This window comes from Meles meles, chromosome 2 (genome assembly GCF_922984935.1).
Source record: "Meles meles chromosome 2, mMelMel3.1 paternal haplotype, whole genome shotgun sequence".
NCBI classification, from domain to species: Eukaryota; Metazoa; Chordata; class Mammalia; order Carnivora; family Mustelidae; genus Meles; species Meles meles.
The window spans coordinates 25,171,022-25,191,480 of NC_060067.1; the positions used below are offsets into that span (position 1 = coordinate 25,171,022).

A 20,459-nucleotide genomic window follows, 5' to 3' on the forward strand; every position below is an offset into this window, starting at 1 on the left:
GTGACACCGGGTGGCAAATACAACTTCTGCAGCACATCAGACTTCAATCTGGTGCACTCCATCTGAGGGCCCAGAGCCCGAGTCCATGGCCCCTGCGGATGCAGCGCAGGGCTCGAGGTCCCTTGCGCAGTGGGCGAGAAACAGAGCAAACAGAACAGGCCTCTCTCCCGAGAGATGACATGCATGTTCTTGCACGTGGCCCAATCAAATAACAGACGTGTCTTGGTGAGGAGTCAGATACCAGCCACCGATTTTCTAAAACTGCTACTCAGAAAATTGCTGCCATAGTTAATTCCGCAGTCATTCTACATTTGAATAAACAAAATAAAAAATAATTAGACCAAAACAATCACATTGGTCTAAAAGCACACTAATGGACAAAATTAGTTTATTCAAATTTGTTGCGACATTCATCAGAACACTTGCTGGTCAATTTGCTTAATGAGAGCTCACTTTTCCCTTAATTCTTCTTGGGTGACATTCACTTACAACAACACATTAAGCCTGCTACCCTTTAGCAAAGAATTCTTAATGACCAGCTCTGTTTTCAAAATGATTTCATCTCATCTCTTCGTAGAAAATAAGAGGGAATATCTGAAGTGATCTTACTCTGTTTCCCAGAATTTTTTTTTTAAGTTTCCAATATGTCCATTGAGAAAGGTTTACTCTTTCCTTATACGATTTTAAAATAATGGCTATCCTGAAAAGCAGGGGGGGATAAAGAGGCCAATTCTAAAATTGTAGCCTTCTAGTAGGTAATTTAAATCAATGGCCAACTGAAGGAAACTCAGTTGGAGGAAAGAAATTTAGTATTTTTGGAAATCTAAATTAATATTATGTCAAGCCCTAGCAGCACTTTTTTCAAATGACTATAATTAAAGATATGCAAATTTTCATGGGAGAAAAAAAGCTGAAAGTGAAAAATGCACCTAATTAAGTAATGATTTTATCTTTATTAGATGGTATTAAAAGTATTAATGTGGCTTAATGCTTTTAAAACCATAAAATAGCATTCTCTCCTTCAGAACTCAAGGAATATTACACCAAACAATGGCAAAAGTGTGTCACTTCTTACACATTTCCCTCAGAAACAAGAGGTCAGAGAGAAGCTTCCTGGTACTCTGATGATTTCAACCATTACATTTTGCCATAAAGAAGCTTGGAAAGTTAATGCCAGATAAACCATAAAGAGTTCTGTTCCAGTTTTCAGATGGCTACAACCACTAACTTTTCTCTCTACAATCCATTTTTAATAACTTATTTTGGAAGAAAATTATTTTTTAAGTCAGCTACCAGTGACATTTCAAGACATTGTGGCTTTGATTCCAATCTGGTAGACCGAAAGTTTACAAATCTAATTTAAAAAGTCTATGTAGGGGCACCTGGGTGACTCAGTTGGTTGAGCGTCTGCCTTCAGCTCAGGTCATGACCCCGGGGGTCCTGGGGTCGAAGAATCCCACATTAGGCTTCCTACTCAGTGGGGAGTCTGCTCCTCCCTCCACCTTCCACTCATGCTCTCTCTCAAATAAATACAAAAAATCTTTTTTAAAAAGTCTATGCAGATTCTGACAGTAGAAGCAGCCTAATTATTGGGACCCACCCCAACTGTAACAGACAAATAGAGCAGAACCAAAAACCCAGGAACAGCATCTACAACAGAACCAGGTGGTAACGTATTCCCATGAACCCTATATATGAGAAGACGAGGACAAGCAACAGCTTCCAGAATTGTCATTACATTCTCAGTGGACAGAGTGCCATTCTGAGAAGGCCCACGCCAACTGGCAAGATAGATGGCTTTGCAGGTTCCTATTTCACAAGTAAGTGCAAGGGGAATTGTGACCCATGTATGTCTAAGTGCTGGAATGTTCTGTGTAGGGGAAGGTCTGATTTTTAAGAATGAACAAGAAAGGAGAAAGCCTCATAGGGAGGGGAAAACTGCCGGAGATGAATCTGAGATGTGCAAAACGAGGGCAGAGGTTGGGGTGGGCAGTTGGGAATGGGAACCAAAAATGGAAGACCTTAGACTGCCGAAAAGTAAAGTCCACACACCACTCCATGAAAACAACGTAAGTGGTACTCTAGAACTGTGCAACTAGAAAAGCTATTCTGGCCCTATAAAAAAGTACAGGAAAACTCATAGTGAGCAACAGAGAAGAACCACAGCTGAATTCCAAATAGTTATTTAAAGAAAAAACATGGAGCAGAATGATATCCCCAACCTAGACAATAAAATGATGCCAGAAAGAAAGAAAACAGATGTAAACTCCAACCCAGCATTTCAAAACAAGCTAAAAGAAATTAAATCAAAGAAGCTACGAGGAACCACATAAACCAGAAATCAGATGATTGGAGAAAATGGAAGTTTTGAGGTAAAGAACTAAGAAAAGAATTAGACATAAAAAGGGGCCACCTGGGTGGCTCAGTTGGTTAAGCAGCTGCCTTTGGCTCAGGTCATGATCTCAGGTTCCAGGGACTGAGCCCCGCATCAAGCCTGCTTTCTCCCTCTCCCTCTGCTGTGCTCTCACATACTTTCTCTCTCAAATAAATAAAATCTTAAAAAAAAAAAAAAAAAGAATTAGACATAAAGGGAAGAAAATCATTTCAGAAATCAAGGGTGACACACACATAAAGAGCAAATAAAACAAACGTTGCCTTAAAAAAACTGGAAAATGAAGAACCAAATATTTTAATTCACAGAAATTATGAAGATACCCAAAGGATTTGGGAGAAAGTGATCAACACAGAAGACAAGCAAAGAAGACCTAACACACGCCTAACGGGAGGTCCTGAAGCCGAAGACAAAGAACAGGACACACGCAGCGGAAAGCTATGCCACAAGAAGACCTTCCTGGGTGATTCCATATTTACGCAGCATGTCACCTCCCTAGAAAAAGCAACGCAGGGCAGCCAGCACTGTGAACTATGAATGGACTTCAAAGAGTAAAAGTAAAACACATTCCTCTGGCTAGCGAGGCAAACGTACCAAGTTAAACGTGAGGAAAAGAGAATCAGATTGTCAGCGGACTTTGACAACACTCTATGGCAAAAGACAGTACCATAAAATATTAAAGAGACTTGAGCAAAGGAAAGATGCGCCAAGGATTTTATATCAGCCAACCTGACTTTGAAGTATAAAGGCGACAGACGAGCTGTTATGAACATGTAATTCAGGGAATACTTCCCCTGAGTGTTTCCTAAGGCATCGAGCAGAGGACGAGCCTCAGAAAACCAACCTGCCAGGAAAGACAGGACATAAACCCCAGTGGCCAGCATAAAACGTGTATTGGCTAGTAGGACAAAGACTGGTAACAAAGGACACAGCAGAATGTAGGGTTACGATATATTCATTTTTTCTTTTTTAAGATCTTATTTGTTTATTTGACAGACAGAGATCACAAGTAGGCAGAGAGGCAGGCGGGGGAGGGGGGCAGGTGGAAAGCAGGCCCCCGTGAGCAGAGAGCCCGATGTGGGGCTCGATCCCAGGACCCTGAGATCATGACCCGAGCCGAAGGCAGAGGCTTAACCCACTGAGCCACCCAGGTGCCCCATGATATATTCTGATAAAGCAATTTTAGTATAGCTATCAGTAAAATTAGGGGAGGGAGGAGTAGTCAAAAAGGAGCATATGCTCACTGATTGTATAGATAGGAGCTGGGGTGAAAGGATATTGTTTCAAATACCAAGCTGGTGGGGAGAGAGGGGAGGAAGAAGAACAGGCTCCTAGCCAATTTCTTTATTTCTTTTTAAGATTTTACTTATTTATCTGACAGAGAAAGACAGTACAAGCAGCGGGAGTGGCAGGCAGAGGAAGAAGGAGAAGCAGGCTCCCCTTGAGCAAGGAGCCTGACACAGGGCCTGATCTCAGGACCCTGGGACCATGACCTGAGTCCAAGGCAGACGCTTTACCGACTGAGCCACCCTAGCTCATTTTAAATGTTACTCACAGTAGGAAACCAAAAGAAAATGGTACCCTCCCACACAAGGTGGGGTACTAGGGTATTATAAAAGAGCAAAACAAGGGTATTATAAAAAGGTACCAGGATAAAAGCAACCAGCAGAGTGAAAAAAATACAAATCTTTGCCAGTATTCAAAGGTACACCGAAAAAGGAAGGTAACCAAACAATATACCAAGTATTAAGTAGTCTTACGGGGGGGTGGAGTGGAAATCAAACCTGCGTATGATCAAACCTCTAAATCACAATTTTACTGGAAATACAGGGACCAGAGAGCATGTGAGCCATCACCACAGGAATGCAATCAGCAGAATCAGCAGAATCCAGACTGTGAAAAATTGCACAGGACAAGTACTAGTTTCTTCAACGAAAATGGGGGAAGAGGACCTATAATAAATAAGAAATGACTTAAAGACCACATCAACCAAACGCTACATGGGAATCTCGTTTGGATTCTATCAAATGTGTACATATTTGTGTGTGTGTGTGTATATTTAAATATTTTTATATTTCTTCTATATCAGTGGGGAAAATATGAACACGGGATAATCAACAACACTGTGGAATGATACTGACTTGGAAGGCTGTGGCTCTGACATCATTATGTGTAGGGGAAGGGAATCTTTGTACTTTAGAGCTACACACCAAAAACGTCTATAGAGGGCGCCTGGGTGGCTCAGTGGGTTAAGCCCCTGCCTTCGCCTCAGGTCATGATCTCAGGGTCCTGGGATCGAGTCCCGCATCGGGCTCTCTGCTCAGCAGCGAGCCTGCTTCCCTCTCTCTCTGCCTGCCTCTCTGTCTACTTGTGATCTCTCTCTGTCAGATAAATAAATAAATAAAATCTTAAAAAAAAAAAAAGAAGTCTATAGATGAAATTCCACGATGCAGGAAATACGCTTCAAAGTAACACAGGGATGAAGGGGACAGAGATAAAGCAGGAAGTCTGGTTGTTGATCCCACTGTTGAAGCCTGATGATGGGTATAGGAAGGTTCATGGGACTATTACCTATGTCTGAAATGTCCCCATGACTGATGTATTTAGACAGATATTCATAGTTTATCTTTTTAAGAGAAAGAGAGCAAGTGAGAGTGTGGGAGGGGGTTTGAGGGAAGGGGAGGAGAATCTTAAGCAGGCTCTGAGGTGAGGTTGGATCTCATGACCCTGAGATCATGACCTCAGCCCAAAATCAAGGGCTGGGCACTTAGCCAACTGACCTACCCAGGCACCTCTATAATTTATTTAAAGTTAATGTGAGGTTCAACTGCTCGATCTTTTAATATTTATTTATTTTGAGAAGAGAGTGTGTGTGTGTGTGTGTGTGTGTGCACACACGCATGCTGGAACAGGGGGCAGGGAAGAGGGGTGTGCAGAGGGAGAGAATCTGAAGCAGAGTCCCTGATTACGGGATGAGCACGGAGCCTGACACAGGAGTGATCTCACCACCCTGCGCCGAAACCAAGAGCTGGACACTAAACAAGAGATGGACCCATGTGCCCCTCAATTGCTCCATCTTAAAATAAAATGGCTACTACTAGTTTTTTTTAAGATTTTATTTATTTATTTGACAGGCAGAGATCACAAGTAGGCAGAGTGGCAGGCAGAGAGAGAGAGAGAAGGAAGCAGGCTCCCTGCCAAGCGGAGAGCCCGATGCGGGGCTCGATCCCAGGACCCTGGGATCATGACCTGAGCGAAAGGCAGAGGCTTTAACCCACTGAGCCACCCAGGCGCCCCTACTACTAGGTTTTTAAACAACCCAAGGAATAGTCTAAAAGTTCAGGCCTCCTATTTTTTTTTTTAACCCTTCTCTAATTAACTGATAGCAAACTTAAACAGGGTCTATTTAAACTAGGCCCTGAGGGGAGCCTGGGTGGCTCAGTGGGTTAAGCCTCTGCCTTCCGCTCTAGTCATGGTCTCAGGGTCCTGGGATCGAGCCCCGCATCGGGCTCTCTGCTCGGCAGGGAGCCTGCTTCCTCCTCTCTCTCTCTCTCTGCCTACTTGTGATCTCTTTCTCTCTGTGTCAAATAAATAAATAAATCCTTTAAAAAAATAAAAATAAATAAACTAGGCCCTGAAATTCTCACCCTAAAGAGTCGGTACTAACCAATGATGACGACACCGGACAAGAATTCTCAGATTTACAAACACTAGTCTTTTGTCAAACCTGGAGCAAGTACCTTACAGCAACTGAGTCCATCATTACTTTGGTACCCACACCTGTATACCCAAAGCTGGTCATTTGGTCAAAATTGTTACCTGACATCCTACCAAGCCCCTGAGGGATCTTTAAGGCCTTCCGCCAAAGCTGTGGTCACCAGGGCCATGCCTTCTTGGCCGCAAATCAAAGGGGTACCACTCTCCACCGCCAGACCGTCTGCACCTTGTATTTCTTCCTGAGGATCAACACTAACAATTCCGAAGTCAGCAAACAGTCCTACTCGATGCCCAAGAGCTGACGGAGAAGGACCTTTCCAGTCCTCAGGAGTTTAACAGGGTCAATTTTCATTTGGGGGTGTCCTTGATTTGAAACTAGAGAGCTTATCGTTTCATGGACCTTGGAAAGGCCACTCTCGGGCCAAGATGCAGAAAGTCAGATGAAGCCAAGCAAGCTGCTGTCACCACCACCACCCCCCAGGCCACCTACAGGAACAGGAGAGCGGGCCACAATGCTCAGAAAACCCGTCAGCAGCTGACCGGCCCGGAATCAGATGCAAAGTGCCATCAGGGGAGCGTAGTTATTATTAGACCCAAGCCAGCCTGATTTTAGCAAGGAAAGGATGAATTTTAAAAGGTGAAGACCCTCTAGTCCTTGGAGACATGCTGAAGAGCACTCAGCCTGGACCCCTGAAGCATGTCTCTCAGCTGTGAAAAAACATTCTGGTACGTTCTGAGAAAAAGGATTCCAAGCCTCCAGACTGACAAGGCACTGTGGCACAGGGAAGGCTCCGTGAAGTCCGGAAAGCCAAGACACGTGTCTGCGTGCCCCCGTGTCTCACACACTTGATTCAACCCCCTCTGGTGGGTCCTTCCTGGAACCCCTGCTCAAGTGGCCCAACACTCTGGCCTGCTGTCCCTCTGTCACACTGGGAAGGGGGAAAGCTGAGACCGCAGTGAGGGCTCAGCCCTTCCCAGGGCAGGCAGCACTCAAGGGACCAACATCTTATCTTCAAAAGCTCCCACTGAGTCGACCCCTGGCCCCCCTCCCCCCTTCCCTGTTTCTCTTCTTGCCCTGATCTGGTTTGCCTTCTCTGGCCCCCTCCGTCCCCATGAACCTAGTCCCCACTGACCGTCTGAGAAAACTTACCTTTCTCTGCTTCCTTCCTTAATTGACCATAATGCAGAACTGAAATAAATCTAAATTAAGCTGCTTTCTATGAGAGACCCTGGGCTTTCTTCTTCTTTCTGGGCTCTTTGTGGGCCTGGGCTCATGAGACAAAAAGAATGCACTGGAACAGAAGCCCCAAGATGACGGAGATTTTTGCTTGGTGTGTTCACTGCTATACCCCCTCCCCCAATGATTTCATAATTACTTCTGAACAAATCTGTGAATTCCTGCTCTGTAAGGTCAGTTTAAAAGATACTTGGAGGGACCAAGAGAATGAAGCTGTGAGACTTAAGCATTACAGTCTGATGGCCAGAGCTGCTGTCCCAGATTTCCGGTAGGGAGCTAGAAGCCGGCTACATCTGGGGGCCAGGCTGTCCTCACCTCCAGACTGGTCACCGCCTTCGCCCTCCAGCGTCCACTCCCTTGGCCAGCCTCTCTCCAGAAGGCAGTCATTCTCAAGCTAAGGTGATCATTTTAAATAATATCCCTCGAAAATGCAGAAATGTAAATTAGGCTACACATTCAGATCTACTAAAAAATTCATAAACCCTTCTACATATGCTAGTTTATTTTAAAAAGCAAAAGGGGGGGTTCTTTTTACGAAAGTGCTGGATTTTGGTTGAGCTAGACACGTGTCTACTATTTGCCTGCAGTATATATCCCGAAGATACTATGATAAGTAGAAAAAAACACTGCCACAAGAGGCTATTCAAATGACATATTCTGAATGAAGAATCTAGGTTTAATTTAATGAGGACAAAAAGCCTAATAATGACCCTTCCATGTGGTTCTCCCAGGCCATTTCTTAAAATGAGGATCTTCCCAAGGTACACAGGCTCAGCGTTGCCCATTAAAAAAGAAATCCGTGAAAATGAGAATGGAAATGCATTTAAGACATTTTACACACCCCCAAACCGAGTCACTTTAAAAGTACCCGTAGTCTTTCCAAGTAGAATAATTTCCATTTTTTTTAAACATGTTCTTGTTTTCTCCCAAATGAGCACCAGCCAAGTAGAGTAACAGAGAGCCAATGCACCCCCACCCATGACACTTCTAAAATCACCAGTGTTTTCCCCAGAAGCCAAATCTATATTAGATCCCTTTCTATAAATACCTCCTTCCAATAAAAAGACACACCAAATAATTTCCGAAGTTCTTTGTGCTAAAGACCTCCCCTGCTCTAATTCTGTTAAGCAATCCTGTGGCCTACGTAGGTCATCCTACTGACTGGCAGCCCAGGACTGTTTTGAGGAATTTTTATAAACACCCTTTGAAATAACCTGAGTCACCTGGGGGAAATCCAAAGGAAGCTAGATATTTTGCCTCACTCAGGAACTTAAAAGGTACAAGAGAAGGAGTGAGTAAGGGTTTCTTACTCATTTTCCCTATTATTTTGTTATCACTTGGTCAGGAACAAGGCCCTCCCCTGTTTTGAGAGCCACCATACACCTTTTCGTGAAGTGATTGACTTCTCCTCCCTCCCACAAAGAGTCACCTGCCCACCCAAGGATCACTGCTTTGGGGAGAGCAGTAACCAGTGCCCCTAATTCCCTTCTCACTGCCCTCTAATGCAGGGCTGGTGAACCCAGGGCAGTATCTTACGCTATCCTGAAACATTCAGGACCCTTCAAGGTTGGGAGGTTTGGCTCCTTGCTGGTTTTTTGGGAGTAGTTTTGTTTTGTTTTTTTTTAAAAAACGAATGGATTTATGCAGACAGCTACATATGCCTGGATTATCATTTTACTAAATATTTAAAATCTGTTGATAAGAACCAAAATCATCTACTGCCACTTCTGGATGTTGAGCCGTGGAAATCTGCAATCTTGGCTAGTGGCGAGGAGGTAGGAAGGTGGGGGAGGGTAATTAGCCTACTTAACAGCACCTGGAAGTGCGGGTCCGTGGCCTTGCCCTGGACTGGCTTGTACATACGTTATGTGTAACACATGTGAAAGTGAGATCTGCACTTTTCCATTTTTTAAAGTTAATTTCTCTGAATAAGTAACTACTTGACCAGATTACACTTAACAAAAATCTCCTCACATATGGCACCGTAGGAAATACTGCAATTACTGATGAATTAAAAAAAAAAAAATCCTAAGAAATTACCCTAACTCATCTTCCAGTAGATTCTTTCCATGGGGGGGGGGGCGCCTGGGTGGCTCAGTGGGTTAAGCCTCTGCCTTCAGGTCAGGAGGCTCTCTGCTCGGCAGGGAGCCTGCTTCCCTTCCTCCCTCTCTCTCTGCCTACTTGTGATCTCTGTCTAATAAATAAATAAAATATTTTTTTAAAAAATCTTTCCATGGGAGTCTTCTGGCTAATGGAAACCCTTTCCTTTCAGACTCGCACCTTTACCCAATTCCTGAACCAAGATTTAACTCGGGCCCCAGATCTTCCTCTGCATCGGCCTCTCTCCTCCAGAAATGAGGCCTATTCCTCTAATCCAATGGTAATGAATATGCATCTTGGCTTCTGGACCAGGACTGTTATTTAAATCTTATTATAAATCCTATTACAGGAGCATCCACCCCCCCCACCCCAGCCCTTATCTTCCCATAGCTCCCAGCCTCCTTAATAAAGGCAGGGATCACATCCCAGACATATCCCACATTTTCAACAGGACAAGTGAGGCGGTGTCATCAACTAGAAGCTGTTGAACTGCAACCTCACTGCCACCACCTTCCCCTCCTGGACCGCAGGCTGATCTGGTATGTGCCATTGAGCCATGACCATGAAGTGACCAAAGGGAACAGGCAGGTGGGAAGGGAAGTCAGCGTGGTGGGTAAACCACAGAGCAAACAATCCACCCAGAGCAATCAAGGGAAAAGGACTTCCTTCACCCTGAACAGTTTTCTCTGCCCACGTGGGGCATGGCTGGCATTCTCGCAAAATCATCAGTCAGTTGGGGGATGCCACGGCACGATCGTCCTTTGGGTTATGATCAAGGACACACGCCTCTAGACCTCGAAACTTCTTTTGTGTCTCTCACGTTCGCACTCGTCTTAAGTGATCACACCATGATCATCCACTCTGTGGTTGGAAACCCCCGGCCCCCAGCAGATCAATAACCCATGTTTAAGCTGTGGGTTCTTTATTGGCTATTTTCAGTACAGCCCAAAACTGTGAAGAGTGGTGGATCGTGTTAGGGTCGAACCAGAATTTAGAGAAACACTCTGCCCAAAGCCCAGGCAGGGGAGAAGGGAAAATGTCTAGGTATTTTATTTAGAAAAGGTTTCAGACAGGCCCTTAAAGAGTCATCAGACCAGCTGAGGTAAGCAGGACCTAACCATTCAAAATGACAATATTTGGCTTTCCTCATACTTGCAGCAAAGACCCTATAACTAGTTCTGGGAATGCAATAAAGTATTTTCCAAGCCTCCAATCAAAGAATTTTCCCTAAAAAAAAAAAAAAAAAAAAAAAAAAAAATCTCAATTTTCTTCTGGGGCAATTTAAACTATTCTCATTTTGTCCCATTCCTCACTCACATATTACAAATATTTGGAGACTGTCATTCCCTAAAACTTCCTCACCTTATCTTCTCCAGCTTAATAAATCCAATTTCTTCAAGTTGCCTGCAAAGAGCCTATTTGCCAAAGCTTTAATCAACTCTGTCCTCCCTCACACCCACAATACCCATTTCTGTTCTCTGAGAAAGCCAATAAACACCTTTAAAAACGGCTTAATGCAGAGAATAAATGCAGAATTATCTTCCTTTTCATGAAAATTTACTTTTCATTTTATGACTGATACACAACACACAATTCTTTAAAATCCCCATATCCTACCCCTGATATTACACGGCCATGTTCTGGTGACTTCTGGGGTGTAGCTTTGCCCTTACATGGACCTGACCCTATGAAGAATCTCATTTGTACCTACCATCATGTCTGCGAAACTGAGTTTCAAATAAACGCAGCCCATAAACAGTCAATAAATAACCACAACAGAGACGGATACCCTATATTCCTCCCCTCAAACGGTGGGCTCCTCCTCTGACTTTATTTTCCATTTATTCCACAGTACCACCAGTCCTCCCAGTTACCCAGGCCTGCGGGGAACTCCCGCTCCCCCCTTCCCCTCAATCTCACCCATGCCTGGTACACCCAAGATGCCTGTGAATTTGCCAAGTGAATGAAGTCGACCACCTTTACCTTCCTGTCTCCTATGTGTTCTCCCTTCTTCCTAGAGCACGCACCCTCACACCCAGACCCCATCCCTTCACCCAGATGCCATGCAGAGTCTGAGCGCCCCTCTGCCCAGCTCCCCATCAACACACAGCTCGGCCATGAGCCTGACTGTCCTGAACAAGGCCCCTGAGAAACCCTCCCGCAGATATCTGCACACCCATGTTCACAGCAGCATTATTCAGAACAGCCAAAAGGGGGAAGCAACCCCGGCAGTGTCCATTGATGGATGAACGGATAAACAAAATATGGTATACATTAACACATACGCATACACACATACACACAGCCATACACTTCCCTCCTTAAAAAGGAAAGAAACTCTAACATATGTTACAACGTGGATGAACCCTGAAGACGTTATGCGAAGCGAAACAAGCCAGTCACAAGGACAAATACTCAAGGATTCCATTTATAAGAAGTCCCTAGAGTAGTCAATTCATAAATACAGAAAAGAGTGTGATGGTTGCCAGGGGCTGGGGGAGGGCGAATAGGGAGTGTTTAATGGGCTCAGAGTTCGTTTCGCAAGATGGAAAAGTGTTCTGGAGATGGGTTGCACGACAACGTGAGTGTTCTTAACACTACTGAACTGTACGCCTCAAAATGATTAAGACAGTAAACGTTATGTGTATTTTACTGAAATGTAAACACACACGTGCAAGCGCATACTCCTCACTCAGTCTTGGTTACCCACAGCAAGGGGGTGTCCAAGTTTTCGGGGCAGGTTGGGGACTGGATGAAATGGTGGAGCGAGCCGCCTGGGCTTAGTCAGCAAATCCCAGAGAGCCACTGCTGGGTGGGGTTCACCTTAGCCCTGACCTCCAAGCTCTTTTCAGAATCTGCACCAAACTCAACACTAGATGATGCCCTCCCTTCCAGTGTTCCCGGAGGTTAATCAAGTTCCCGGAGGCTTCCCAGCCCCTTCCCTTCCAATTCCCTATCCACCGCAACCATCACACCACCTGAAAGACCCGACAATCCTCAAATAAGATCTTAAGTCTTATCCCCTGTTCCCACAGCTTGCTTCCAACGGAAGCCTCAGCTGGAGACCTTCTACTCTCTAACAGGCAGAAATTAACCTTAGATATTATGTCCCACCTGGATACCTCTACTGATCTCTGATCTCTATCACCTGCCCACCAAGACATAAACTCCTCCCCTCTGCACTCCCACCTGACCACTTAGCACTCCTTCTGATGCCAAATTCGCTTGAAATCAGAGGCTGTGCTCTTAGTCCATCCCTCCCCGAGCTCTTGCCCACACCTGCAGTGCTGGCAAGGACTAAGGCCTGGGGATTGACAGATCTTCCTTCGACTCTTTCTGAAATGTTTACTGAGCATTTACTATGTTGAAAGCGCTGTACAAGTCCTAGAGAACAGGAGACGTTCATATATACCAAGCTCCTTTGTATGTCTAGCCTGGGGCAATGGCCAAGGTCAGCCTGGTCCCTCACTCCGAGGGAAGGCCGTCACAGAAAAGTCCCTCTCTCTTACGGTGACATCAATGCCACTTTATAAGGTAATAGGGTTCCTAGACTCTATGTGAGCTACCCTTACCGGGCCACCTTGAGAAAATAGCCATTTTCCCCTCCTCAACTTTCATCTAGAAATCTGTATTCACCGAAATGTGCAAAAAATACAGTGAAACAAAGAACCAAGGAGAGAACAATGCACTGCCACTAATAGTAGATTTAAGAAAAAAAAAAAACAAAAAAACTAGACGTTAAATGTATACATTTCATAGTACTACTAAAAAACAAACACCCACCACTCTATATAATCTGATTTTAATCCATTTTCAATTTTTTTTTTCTAAGAGACAAAGCTGAAAGAGGAACATAAAATCGCCCTGTTGTGGAGTCCCCATGCTGTCCCCATGAGGGACACCATGATAGAGACATTATTACGTGGATAATTTCATTTACTCCTTTGGGGAGCCCATGCCACCATCCCTGGGTCACACATGGAGAACTGAAGCTTCCAGAGAGGAAGAGTTTTCTCCCAGAGCGGAGAGCTGGCAAGGGGTCAAACTGGGTAAAAACCCTTTCAGAGTCCCTTTCAAGGTCTTACCTCTGACGCCCTGAACCGTGGCTAACAATTTAGCTTAAAGCTTGCAAGTGTTGAAAACCTAGCTGTCAGGAAAGGAGGCACGAAGTGTGCAGAAACCAAAATGTAAGCACAAAAGCTGAAGCGTAAGATGAATGGAAGAGTCCGCTGATGTGACTCTTTGCCCTGGAGAAATGGGCTGGGCTGTTTGTCTTTCTGGGGGGAGGGGGGAAGTCCAAGATCTGTTCGGTCTGAGAGCAGTGATTCCCAACTGTTAGGTCAAAAGCTATCTAAAATGCAAAACAAAAATGAAAGTTTATTTCACGTTAAAAGCCATCATGTTAGCACTTACTGATACCTGCACGCAAAGGTGGCAAAGCTTAAGTCACATTCTACACACTCACAGAGCTCACTCGCTCATCAGGTGCCCATCCCAGACCCTGAGCCAGGTCGTCTGTACAAAAATCTCTTTCTGATTTGCAGGACAACCAACCATATTAGAGTGGGCATGATTTCCACGCTAGGCATAACGAGAATTCCTATCTTACAGATAACAATCATGACTGACATGTACGGAGCTTGTACTAGAAAGCGTGCTAGGCAGCACCATTCTAAAAACTCTCCAGGTTGAAACACATTTACTGGCACAGGATGGCACAGAGTGGTTAAGGAATTTGCCAAAGTCACACAGCTGAAATTAAGATGGAAAAAGTAAACTCAGCAGGGCAAGCGACTTGCTCCAAGGCCCCAGAGGGGTCAGCCACGAAGCCAGCAGACTGATACAAGGCTGTCGTCCCTCCTTGGGCCTGTGCTCTGCCCACCAGGTACCTGTGTGGTCCCATCTACGCTCACCAGGGCCTAAGGCTAAATGTCTACACGTTTAAGGGCTGACAGGAGAGCGGTATTTCTTAGGGCTTCCTAAACACCACAGGTCCATCGAGAGGGGCAGAGTTCTCAGTTCTTCAAGAGAACAGACAAACCGAGATCTTGACATAAATTCTCCAGATTTTTAAATATGGCCTGGATGTTTTCTTAAAAAGATGGGGCGGGGGGTTGGGGCAGACAACAAATGCGTGTTTGGGCTATCAGCCAGTAACCCCTCTCTACTTATTTAGAGTCTGAAGTCAAAAGATGAGCGGTCTCCGGTGCCAAACATCCAAAATCAGAGGGACTCGGCCAGACTTCCCTCCAAGTCCCCTCCCTTTCAACAAAGATTGGCCCTACACTCACACTTGGACCTCTGCTTACTCCCGGGGAGGCACTCCTCCCTCCGGCTTCGAACTCACACACTACCCATTCAAGTTACAGAAGCCACCTATAAAATGTTGCACATTTAAGATCCCTTCCCATGTCTTTCAATCCCTTATTCTGAAAGTCAACCACACACGAATGCGGCAAAATAAAGCCCTTCCCTTGTCCCAGCCCGTCCACCGACCGATCAAATAAATGCATTCTGGAGCAAAGGTGGCTACGGCCTTGACCACTGCCTTTAAGGGGTTCCTGTCCTGCAAGGCCAGCTTCAAGAATTCCGCCTGGACACCGCGGCTCATTTCCTGGTGTCCTTCTTTAATCAGCTGGGGGGGAAAGATTTGAGGAAATGAGTCAAAATCCTAAGGGTAACTTCTAGCAGCCGTCAACAACAGCAGCAAAATTCATCACCACAACATCTGTCCCTAAATGACCAGCGGTATTAACTCATTCCTGGGGGTCTGCTCTTACACACGTATGCCACAAGTATGTAATAATGCTGAGAGTATTTTTTTTTTTTAATTTTCTGGAGTGGGGGATGGGGAAAAAAGGCTCGACTGATTTCCACCATCACCTTAGAGACAGCTTATCCTCATTTCTGAGGGCCTTTGGAATGGGACAGCTAACACCTACCGTCTTCTTGCCCAGGGTCCATTGCCTACACACTTCCCAGGGAAGCAGAATTTAATGATTCCCCTTCGCAGTGAATACTTCTCTTCAAACGGAGAACACTACCTCAGACATCCTAAGACAGGCAATTCTGGGTGTTGTTTGTTTGTTTGTTTTTTACCAAAATTTGGAAGGTAATGACCTTGACCATCCTGTAGTCCCAGAACCTCCAACAATACCCTGGCATATAAATATGTGTTCATTGCATAGTTTCCAATGAATCACACAACTGATTCTGTTAAGGCATGTGAATGGATACACAGTTGGGCATATATGAGGGGCTAATGTCAGGCTTCACCACGGATTGATTTTGGTAACTGACTAATCCTCAGCCAGTTTCTCCAGCTATAAAACGGTGGGGATGGCAAGAGTACTACCCACACCCCCCAGGGTTTATTGGAAGGACTAGAAATACCAAGTATAAAGCACCACCCCACCCCTCAACTACCCAGCATGGGCCTGGCCCAGTTCCGAATAAAGAACAACTATGTACAACACACAAAGTGAAATTTAAGGCGCATCAGAAAATGTGTTGCAATAACACAGCATACATAATTTATCAAGTCCTAAGGAAAAAAATCTGCGGATGAGTGGGAAAGACCAGAATGGGGCTAAATGACTTTTCTGGACTTGACAAGACCATCATATTATTCCCAACAGGATAAGATCCAAAATGTCCCAGGGTCAGCTGCTGGGTATGACTTCGACCTCACACCTGCAGGAACAAGGGGGAAAAGTATGATTCATTATTTCCTTCAGGTTCACTTCACTGGGCACAGGAGTCATAAACACTGAGGGGAGTGGTGATGGAGAGTCCTACAGAATTGGTGCCTCCTTGAGCGAATTCAAAGGCAAACTGGGCAGACGTGCTTGGATCCTGGAGGGAGCAGAATAAACCACAATTTCCTGCTTTAGCCAGAGGCTGACCAGCAGTATACCACGAGTGGACCCTGTGACCAGGGGAGGCAGAGGAATTTCAGGGAGACAGAAAGGAATCAGGGAAAGAATTCAGAAAAATTGCAATCTACACTCAGAACACTGTCAGAGGAGAATTTGGGGTCCCAAAGATGCTTCACCATCCTCTTGAGGAAATTGGGATCTCCAGAATTTAAACGACCTGCCAAGGACACACGGCTAATAAATGCTAGAAAAGGAGAACCAGAAGGGCAGCTCAAGGCTCTGTCACTATACCATACTGCCCCCCAGGAGCCAGACCTTAAAATTCCCTCTGCCAAAAATCTACTGGATGGGCAGGAATAATTACGTGGAAGAAGGAAGCAACGGATTCATTTAATTTTTTAAAAGGTTAACTATTCTGTGTGGTCTGTCGTGCCAGCGCCCTATTTGGGTCCGTACACATACCTTAAGTGAAATTAAAAATGCCAAGGCATTTGTGCCTTCATTTCAAGGCACAAAGACGTAAGGACAAAATATGTCATCTGAAACTTGAATGGTCAAATCCGCCGCGGAATCCGGGCACTCACTCATGATTATCCCTCCTCCCTCCCCACCACCACCACCACCTCACAGGGTCCAGATCCAGGTGCGAGGCCTCCCTTCCTCCACAGGAAAGCCTTCACAATGCCTTTCCAGCCGGGGAGTAGGGAGGCTGCACCTTGAGACTTTATGGGAAATGGACCAGTGGTCAGTGGAGGACCACGACAGTTCACAGCGATGCTTCCTTGTTTAGCCCTCAAATCCCAGTTCAGACTCACTTTCTGTCTTTGCATCACTGGGGTAGGCTTAAAGGTTTTTCAAAAAATGACCTGGGAGAGAGCAGGCTTTCAAAGGCTTTGCCGGGCGACCTGCTCTCGCTCGCGCACCAGCGACACCCAGAAAGGGAAAAAAAAAAAAAAAAAAAGGGAAGAAGGGGCAGGATTCTGACCGAGAGCTTCCAGGAGCCCGCAAATCCTCCTCCTGCACCTTCAGACCCAAGTTCCCGCGCAGACAGAACCGGATTTTCATGACAGCTTCAAGATCCAAGGAAGATTTACAGAAAAGTTCCACTCCATCTCCCACCCCCGCCCCAGGCGGGCTTTAAGTAGTGTGGCTATCACGTGGGGAAGGGTGTTGCAAATCTCAAAATTCCCAAAGAAAACGGGGACCCGAAATTACAGGTCGCAGACACCGATTCGAGCGGCTTGCAGAGCCCCGCCAGCCTGTCCGGGCATCCCGGGGGGGCCCGGGAGGCGGCCGGGGGGAGGACCTGAGCGTCGGGCGCACCGTCCCTGCCTCCTCCGGGAGCAGGCGGCATACGCAGCCACCAGCCGCTCGGAGGCGCGTGGCAGGAAAGAAACGGCACCCCGGCGGAAAGGGGCGAGCCTCTGGCACGGGATTTACAACGGCAAAAAGTCTGCAACCTAGCGGCTGCTTTCCACACGCCCTGCCCAAGTTGTCCCCGTAGCCTCAACCTCTAGGTTCGCGGGGTCCGGCCCCAGAGCCGCACGCCGCGCGCTCCCCGGGCAAAATGCCTCACCGGGGGGCCCGGGGACGCCGCGAGGAGAGGCGGCAGAGGGCCGGTCCCCAGCTCTGGGCCAAAAAGAGCGCCCGCGGTGTAGAAAGCGGCAGCCGCAGAGCGAAGACAAGGCTCTCCAACTTTGCCCTCGGCGCGGCTAGGAACCTGCGGGCTGCTCGTCCAGTGCACTGGTCACACACGCGCAACTTTTAACAAAAGGAAGCGGCGGCCGCGCCTCGCACCGCGGAGATAACGCGCTGGGTGCGGACCCAGGACCCGCCCGCCTCGGCCCCCGTACCCTCTACACAAAAGCAGCCCCGAACTCGCACTCAGCCTGCAGCCGGCGACCGCACCTCGCTCACTGCTGAGCCCCCTCGCCGCCCTCCTTCCCTCAAGACCCCCGGCTCAGCGCCCTCGCCACCGCCGCAGGGGCTCCCCGCGCAGGTGAGCGAGGCAGGGCGCAGGAGAGTCCCGGGAACGCCTCGAACCTTCCCGGAGCCTGAAAAGCACGGGCACTGAAGGGCCGTCCCCTCAGCCGACGAACCACCCCCCACCCCAGCAGGTTCGAGCCCTCGGGGGCACAGGCTACAACGGGGCGGGGGGCGCGGCCCGGGGGTCCCGCGGCGCTCTCCCACCTGTCTGGACGCGGAACAGGAGGAGCAGGACGCAGAGAAAATCCCAGGCGCCTTGGGCGCCTCTCATCGCGGTGGCTGCGCTGGGATCGGAGCTCCGTTCCACGTTCCTGCTCTCGCCCCAGTGCACGGAGCGCGGCAAAGCCAAGCCCCCAGAGCCGCGAGCGCGGAGCAGCGGCCCCTCCTCCCAGCGCCCTCCCCCCACGCGCTGACCACGCCCCTTCTCCGCGCCCCTCCTCGCCTCCCCTCCCTCCCTCGCTCCCGGGTCTAGCTCTCTCCCCGCGGCGTCTGGCCTCTGCTCCTTCGACGTGCTAATCCCAGGGGACTGAGCCCGCGGGGAGGAAGAGGGCGTGCTGGCCCTCGCCGCCTGCTCCTGACCCCCGAGGCCCTTCATTTCTCTACCTCTCCGCCTTCCTTGTGATGTGGTCGGGGGCCCGAGGCGGTTCCCAGATGAGGGGGGTTGCTGCCCGCGCGCTTTGTGAAGCCCGGCACCCAGCGCACATTAGTGCACGGGCCCGCCACCTGGCAGGTGCTCCCCAGACAATAAAGGTCCGCCGCCCGGCCCTCGAGCACGCTCCCGAGGGAAGAGAGACGCCGCTGGTGGCGGAGGTGGTGCGGGAACCGACAGGAGTTGGGGCGCAGGGGATTGGGAGCTGGGCCCCCACGTTCTTTTCCATTTATGTTAATCAAGGAGGGCCAAGCTAGGCGCCTGACACCGTGGTGAAATGCTGAGCCCGGGCGTAGGTGATTAATGCTCCGTTTCTCCACCTGCTCTTAACTGTAAGAACACAATTGGTTTCTATTGGTCGGCGTGGCCTCCGCCAAAGAAGCCCCTGCCTAGACTTTCCTGGGAACCCAGCTTGGCTTGCGAAGTTTGATCGGGGATCCGGAGTTTTTAAACCCATTTCCGCCAGGGTCTCTGTGCTAAGCTCTTTGCGAGCCTCCCCCTCCAACCCCACCCCACCCCCTGCCCTGTAATTTCCCTGCCTCGGTACCAGAGGACAGTTACTGCCACAGGAGTCCCAACGGTCCTCTTAGCTGCCTTAACCTGCACCAGGACCAAAATAATAATAAAACAATCATCTTAAACCGGGTTCCATTGCCTGGGAATTGCTTTATCCAAGGTAACAATAGTATTTGACGGGATTTTATAGTTCCGTCTTACTCTAATATTATTCCATGCTCACCACAGCAGCCGTGTGAGGTGGGTAGAGCAGAATGTTTATTACCCGAGTTTTAAAAGTGGCCCAAGACCGCACAGCAAATAGAGGGGATAGCCAGTCATTTTAAGACTGATTCCAGATACGATGACCTTTCCCGCTGCGTTGGAATAAACCAAGAAAACACCTTACCAGAGAGCTTCAGAGTGGAAAATAAATAGGTGCCCATCAGAAAAAGTGGGGGAATCATATAGATATACCAAGACTCTTCCCTAGCATAGCTTCCAAAATGTATAATTAACCAGCTCCTCACCCCACTTTTTTTCATATTAAAAACTCTCCTGTTTGATATTCATAGGACCTACGTTAGTTTTTTTAAGAAAGGATTTTTAAAGCTAATCACTTAAAAATGATCACTTCTGGGGCACCTGGGTGGCTTAGTTGGCTAGGCAGCTGACTTTGGCTCAGGTCATGATAACAGGGATGAGGGTCCAGGGGTGAAGCCCCTCACTGGGCTCCAGGCTCAGTCCTCTCTCCCTCTGCCCTTCCCTGCACTCATGCCCCCCCTCCGCAAATAAATAAATAAATAAAGTATTTTTTTTTAAATTATCATTTCTAGGTCAATCAATATGTGTGATTGCCTCTCCTTAAACTCATGTATTTATTCAACAAGCATGTAAGTGTCTACTCTGAACAAGGAAGACCTAGTACTTGGAGTACCACTGTTAACTGACAGAGGTGGGCCCTGCCACAGTCCTTACTGTCAAGACTAGGACCCCTACCCCAAT

At 47.4% G+C, this 20,459-nt stretch overlaps 1 protein-coding gene across 4 annotated transcripts in view; it reads right to left on the reverse strand.

The window, feature by feature from the left end:
• KIT (KIT proto-oncogene, receptor tyrosine kinase) overlaps positions 1-18,664 on the reverse strand; it is an 85,122-nt gene extending 66,458 nt beyond the window's left edge. For all 4 annotated transcript variants that reach the window (XM_045997700.1, XM_045997698.1, XM_045997699.1 and 1 more), the window contains exon 1: positions 18,515-18,664. In XM_045997700.1, coding sequence (XP_045853656.1) covers positions 18,515-18,581 — 67 coding nt within the window. In that variant the 5' untranslated portion in view covers positions 18,582-18,664. The remainder of the gene's footprint in view (positions 1-18,514) is intronic.
• Positions 18,665-20,459: the final 1,795 nt, after the last annotated feature.